This window comes from Rhagoletis zephyria, unplaced genomic scaffold (assembly GCF_001687245.7).
Source record: "Rhagoletis zephyria isolate East Lansing unplaced genomic scaffold, Rhagoletis_zephyria_1.1 Rzeph_scaffold_10637, whole genome shotgun sequence".
In the NCBI taxonomy this organism is placed as follows: Eukaryota; Metazoa; Arthropoda; class Insecta; order Diptera; family Tephritidae; genus Rhagoletis; species Rhagoletis zephyria.
The window spans coordinates 2,862-8,727 of NW_016167714.1; the positions used below are offsets into that span (position 1 = coordinate 2,862).

Sequence of the window (5,866 nt, forward strand, 5' to 3'; positions counted from 1 at the left end):
GCCTTGAGGAGAGATTTCTCCCTCACTGCCTTCATAAAAAATTTCATTTTCACTTGACATTTCATCATCTTCTAATTTTCCACCGATATTATTCATAATCATAATATTATGCCAAATAATGCATGAATTAATTATTTTCCCTGCTACGATGGCGTCATACATTAACACTCTCTCTCTTAGAAGGCAACGAAATCTCGTTTTGAGCACTCCAAAGCAGCGTTTAACGCAGTTCCTGGCTTTTCTGTGCCGTCTATTATAGTTTTCCTCTGATTGAGATAGATTGTTACCCTGAATTGGAGTCATTAAGAAAGGAAGCTGCGGGTATCTGCTGTCACCTGTATATAAAATATATGGAACGTTAGTACAAGCAAAAATAATAAAATAGTAAATAGCTTCACCCAACAACCAAAAATTTCGTTCACCATTTGAGTATTTATTATCCAACAGAACCTTAAGTGCTCTCGCTCTCCATACTGAAGCATCGTGAGCAGTTCCACCGAATCTTGCATTACAATCTAATATTTTTAAATTGAAGTCGCATACCGTGGAAAATAATTTATACGATTATTTTGTGATTATGTATATTTCCAATAAATATTACGGCTATTCGGGATATTGTGCATATGCTCTTGGATTTGTATATTCGGTGCATTTGTAAATTCACAACAATAAAATGCACACGGTTGCCATGGCAGCAATCATAAAATTTGCAAATGCAATTCCAACCGCAAACCCAAGACTCTTTCCACAACATCCTGAACAGCCCTATTGATTTATTCGTACCACTTGCACGTTTATTGAGTGACCTCCTTTCCTACACACATATACGTGCTCGATGTCCTTGCTTGGTTTCTTTATATTAATATGGGAACCGTCAATAGCCCCTATTACCCCTGGGAACCGGAATTCACGATAAAATCTGTCGAAGGTAATAAATGCTATAACTATGCTGCTTTCCATACTATGTACAAACTTACATCTCCTTTACTGCTTGTATGTCTTCGGCTGAACTTGGAAATTTAACGTACTTGGCCAATAAATGCTTGTCTATTATATTGGCAACTTCCCTCACACATCTGCTAACGCTGCTTTGGGAGATATTTAGCAAAAAGTCTTGCCCGACTGACCGCTGGTAACTTCCTGAAAAGATTACACATTTTCGTGAAATTGATTTGTTTAAAAATATACAAAGCTATATTCACCTTGAGCGAAAAATCGCAAAGTTGCAAGGAATCGCAACCTTTTGGGAAGTCCATTTGCTGCCATTTCTCGCATATGAGGACGGATCTCCTCAAAGATACTGTTACACATTTCTTTAGGGAGCCTGAAAAGCTCCACAAACCTCTCTTCAGAAACGTTGAAAGGATCCGTAGGCTCCCTCAAGGTTTTGCGTTTTTTGCGAAGGCGGTTCCTCAATGTTCTTTGTCCTATCGTTTGATAGGAATTGTTGAAAAAATTAAGCAATACAAAGAAAATTAATATTTAAACAACGAAAATAGAAAATAAGAACAAAAATGTTTACGTCGCGTCGTTTGGACGAAAATTCTTGAATTTATAGAAAACAGAATAAATTCGACCGCCGAGCAAGAAACATTAATTTTTATTAATTTGAATCGGCATAGCTACAATAAAATTTTGTGTGCATACAAAGTCCATTAAATTCTCCAATAAAAAATTGGTGCTTTTTTTCAAGAAAAACGCGATTTTTCTTGGGCTTTAGTGCTTTTTCAAAATCAAAACTTGGCAACACTGCTTAGGATGACGTCTATTGCTAGGATATCTCACTTGTATTTGTACACAATGACTTTTATTTTGAGTTGACTTCAGTGTACATTGACATGTGTGTCTTTTGGCAAAAATATAACGATTTTTCTCATGAAACTTTACGAGGATGTTAAGAAACAGATATGTTTACATAAATTCGCACTATTTTCACTTTCTTAATACGAGTATTTAAGAAATTTATTGTTTAAATTGTTTGCACTTCCACAAATTTTCATATACAAAGATCACCTATCACTTATATTTGCATAAATGCACGATCTTTTCAATGCAAATTGCAAATAAATCAAAATGGCTGTACATGATTCAATAACTACAGGTTGTAGCAAAAGTCCAAAAACATCTATTACCGTTTTACTCCTTGTGTCAACAACAGCTTCGGGAAAATTTTAGTTTGACATCCCCCGCGTACAAAAAAAAGGTGGCTATGGGGGGGTAGGGGGAGTTCTCCTGATTGCAAATATATATACTTTAAGCCGCAGGAGGCTTATAGTTTTTAAGTTATTTGTTGTTAAAGTTTGTAAATTGAACTAACCTCTCGGCGCTTCACACAATAAAGACTATATTTATGTACACGCTTCGGCAAAATAGTTGCATTAAAACCCCGCACAATGAAATGTAAACATATTTTTTACATTTATGATGTATTTTTAGTAAATTAAGTAAGTTTTTATAGTTATCACGCACTTATATATGTATACGCACATTGTAAATACAGAACCGTTGATTCATCCATGGTTTCACACTGACATTAGAAGAGTGCTGCCACATCTAAGAAAATAACAATAAAAGAGAATAGTTTTTATCGTACCCATTTTCCTGCTCAGCGTTGAATTAGTAGTAAAGGAGGGTATGGGGTTAAACACCCCCAATATATACAAAAAATGACAAGCGCGGCAGGCGAAGAAAATCGCGCGATTTTTTATTAAAAATTTTCATTGTTTATCGAAGTATTGATTTTTATGGGAAAAGCGCCGCAGGCGAAAATTTGTAATAAAAAAAGCGCGATTTTTTATTACAAATTTTCATTATTTATCGAAGTATTGATTTTTACGGAAAAAGCGCCGCAGGCGAAATGTTTTAATAAAAAATCGTGCGATTTTTAAAGCTGTAGGGCAGCGCTGTATTTTTTCTTGTAAATAAATTAGGTATTTAAGCTGTAGGTTAAGTTTTTGAAGCTGTAGAACAGCCTTGTGATTTTATATATTGAACAATGTAAGTTACTAAGAACACCATTTTGAATTTTGGTGCAATTTTTGTGACCATCGCGGCAATTTTATTTTTGGGTTTATTATGGCATCAAAATTCGTAAATTAAAAAAAGTTATTAACTACATGTGNTTGTGACCATCGCGGCAATTTTATTTTTGGGTTTATTATGGCATCAAAATTCGTAAATTAAAAAAAATTATTAACTACATGTTGTCTCGCAGATATGCCTTGAGGAGAGATTTCTCCCTCACTGCCTTCATAAAAAATTTCATTTTCACTTGACATTTCATCATCTTCTAATTTTCCACCGATATTATTCATAATCATAATATTATGCCAAATAATGCATGAATTAATTATTTTCCCTGCTACGATGGCGTCATACATTAACACTCTCTCTCTTAGAAGGCAACGAAATCTCGTTTTGAGCACTCCAAAGCAGCGTTTAACGCAGTTCCTGGCTTTTCTGTGCCGTCTATTATAGTTTTCCTCTGATTGAGATAGATTGTTACCCTGAATTGGAGTCATTAAGAAAGGAAGCTGCGGGTATCTGCTGTCACCTGTATATAAAATATATGGAACGTTAGTACAAGCAAAAATAATAAAATAGTAAATAACTTCACCCAACAACCAAAAATTTCGTTCACCATTTGAGTATTTATTATCCAACAGAACCTTAAGTGCTCTCGCTCTCCATACTGAAGCATCGTGAGCAGTTCCACCGAATCTTGCATTACAATCTAATATTTTTAAATTGAAGTCGCATACCGTGGAAAATAATTTATACGATTATGTTGTGATTATGTATATTTCCAATAAATATTACGGCTGTTCGGGATATTGTGCATATGCTCTTGGATTTGTATATTCGGTGCATTTGTAAATTCACAACAATAAAATGCACACGGTTGCCATGGCAGCAATCATAAAATTTGCAAATGCAATTCCAACCGCAAACCCAAGACTCTTTCCACAACATCCTGAACAGCCCTATTGATTTATTCGTACCACTTGCACGTTTAGTGAGTGACCTCCTTTCCTACACACATATACGTGCTCGATGTCCTTGCTTGGTTTCTTTATATTAATATGGGAACCGTCAATAGCCCCTATTACCCCTGGGAACCGGAATTCACGATAAAATCTGTGGAAGGTAATAAATGCTATAACTATGCTGCTTTCCATACTATGTACAAACTTACATCTCCTTTACTGCTTGTATGCCTTCGGCTGAAGTTGGAAATTTCACGTACTTGGCCAATAAATGCTTGTCTATTATATTGGCAACTTCCCTCACACATCTGCTAACGCTGCTTTGGAGAATTACAAAAATCTGCGACTGACCGCTGGTAACTTCCTGAAAAGATTACACATTTTCGTGAAATTGATTTGTTTAAAAATATGCAAAGCTATATTCACCTTGAGCGAAAAATCGCAAAGTTGCAAGGAATCGCAACATTTTGGGAATTCCATTTGCTGCCATTTCTCGCATATGGGACGGATCTCCTCAAAGATACTGTTACACATTTCTTTAGGGAGCCTGAAAAGCTCCACAAACCTCTCTTCAGAAACGTTGAAAGGATCCGTAGACTCCCTCAAGGTTTTGCGTTTTTTGCGAAGGCGGTTCCTCATTGTTCTTTGCGATTCCATTGCAATACGAAACGAAAGTCTTTGCCACTCATGATTACGCTAAAGGAAATGAAATATAATAAAAATTTAGTCTGTTATTATTTTCGCTATTACAATTTTATATTTTTACTCAATATTTTTTTACTGAGCGCTTTATTTTGACCAACTATGTTAGCATTACTTTGGAATGTAAAATGTATAGTAATGTATTGCTTCCATCACATATTTCATTCCATACCCCTACACAATTACAAAAGCGGAGTTCACTCTTTGTAGCATAGTTGGGTTGTAAGGTGCAATCCTATCGATAAACTTATTTATGCGATTTGTGGTTGGAAAAGCAAACATTGGGTAGGGTTTAGTTATTTGTCCAATGATTTCGCAAATGGGTGACCCGATCCAAATTTTTATTAACACTTGTAGTCAAGGGTCTACACTTTATTGTAATGCCAAACCTTGTAATTTTCGGTCACCAACACGGAAAGGTGTTCTACACAAATATACTGTTTATCGAGTTTACATTTCCGGTGTCAAAATTCTAGTTTTAGACCATTTTGCAATGGTTCCCCAAAAGTCTGTGAAAGGTTTTGAGGGGTCAGGTGTGACTTTTTACTAAGTGTGAACTGTGCTCTTTCCAGTGGGTTGGATATTAAGACCCACGACCACTCCTCCTCCGACCACTAACCCGAAAACAGTGGGCAAATAACTAACAATTCCCCAAACATTTGCTACGAAGAGTGAACTCCACTAATACATTTATGTATTTGGTTTGACTCTTAATTAAAAAAGTCATATATATTGTATGAAATAAATATATATGTAATCATATCAATACTTTCTGGCCATGCCACAAAACCAATTCAACCAACTATTTTTGATGTGATCACCATTGAAAACATCCTTCGCACTGCCTTTAATAAACATTATTGTTGGATAAGAACGAATTTTCATTTCACGCGGTAAATACGAAAATCGTGTACAAAGAAGTTTTCCTACTCGCATATTCAGGCCATGTAGTTCCAGAGCAACTTGCCCGAAAATTGGCTCCGTGTGTTTGCAGTAACCACACCATTGTTCATAAAATATGACCATCGTCCTTCCAAGAAACGATTGGGTGTGTGGTTTAGTAAATAATGGCTAGCAACTTTAGAAGCGGCTTGCATTGTGAATTAAGTTTTATATTTATTGCTGGTTTCATGAATAGCATTACATCAGTTTTTATACCCGAACGCCCTTGTGCACAA

General features: G+C 35.7%; 2 protein-coding genes across 4 annotated transcripts; both read right to left on the reverse strand.

Moving 5' to 3' along the window:
* Positions 1-53: 53 nt before the first annotated feature.
* Positions 54-1,508, reverse strand: LOC108376556 (putative nuclease HARBI1). Of its 3 annotated transcripts, none has more exons than XM_017632773.1 (5): positions 1,203-1,508; positions 978-1,140; positions 784-919; positions 399-515; positions 54-335 (listed from the first exon to the last, which is right to left on the reverse strand). In XM_017632773.1, exons 1-5 carry the CDS (start codon positions 1,309-1,311, stop codon positions 303-305), a joined length of 558 nt encoding a protein of 185 aa, XP_017488262.1. In that variant the 5' UTR covers positions 1,312-1,508; the 3' UTR covers positions 54-302. The 3 variants fall into 3 exon arrangements, with proteins under 3 accessions (XP_017488262.1, XP_017488263.1, XP_017488261.1); XM_017632774.1 differs by having other exon boundaries at positions 423-515; positions 978-1,149; XM_017632772.1 differs by having other exon boundaries at positions 978-1,149.
* A 1,763-nt stretch (positions 1,509-3,271) lies between these two features.
* LOC108376555 (putative nuclease HARBI1) lies at positions 3,272-4,882 on the reverse strand. The gene is made up of 6 exons (XM_017632771.1): positions 4,804-4,882; positions 4,413-4,682; positions 4,196-4,350; positions 4,002-4,137; positions 3,617-3,733; positions 3,272-3,553 (listed from the first exon to the last, which is right to left on the reverse strand). The coding sequence occupies exons 2-6, from the start codon at positions 4,641-4,643 to the stop codon at positions 3,521-3,523; spliced, it is 672 nt and encodes a 223-aa protein (XP_017488260.1). The 5' UTR covers positions 4,644-4,682; positions 4,804-4,882; the 3' UTR covers positions 3,272-3,520.
* Between the last annotated feature and the right edge of the window lie 984 nt (positions 4,883-5,866).

What these genes read in the sequence shown, in the direction of transcription:
- LOC108376555 (XM_017632771.1), bottom strand. Translation starts at nt 4,643, where the DNA reads ATGGAATCGCAAAGAACAATGAGGAACCGCCTTCGCAAAAAACGCAAA. An exon ending in ACTCACTAAACGTGCAAGTG is followed by an intron (nt 3,734 to 4,001) that starts GTACGAATAAAT and finishes TAAAAATATTAG; the next exon opens with ATTGTAATGCAAGATTCGGT. An exon ending in ACGAAATTTTTGGTTGTTGG is followed by an intron (nt 3,554 to 3,616) that starts GTGAAGTTATTT and finishes TTTTATATACAG; the next exon opens with GTGACAGCAGATACCCGCAG.
- LOC108376556 (XM_017632772.1), bottom strand. Translation starts at nt 1,311, where the DNA reads ATGTGTAACAGTATCTTTGAGGAGATCCGTCCTCATATGCGAGAAATG. An exon ending in TTTGCGATTTTTCGCTCAAG is followed by an intron (nt 1,150 to 1,202) that starts GTGAATATAGCT and finishes GAAAATGTGTAA; the next exon opens with TCTTTTCAGGAAGTTACCAG. An exon ending in ATACAAGCAGTAAAGGAGAT is followed by an intron (nt 920 to 977) that starts GTAAGTTTGTAC and finishes TACCTTCGACAG; the next exon opens with ATTTTATCGTGAATTCCGGT.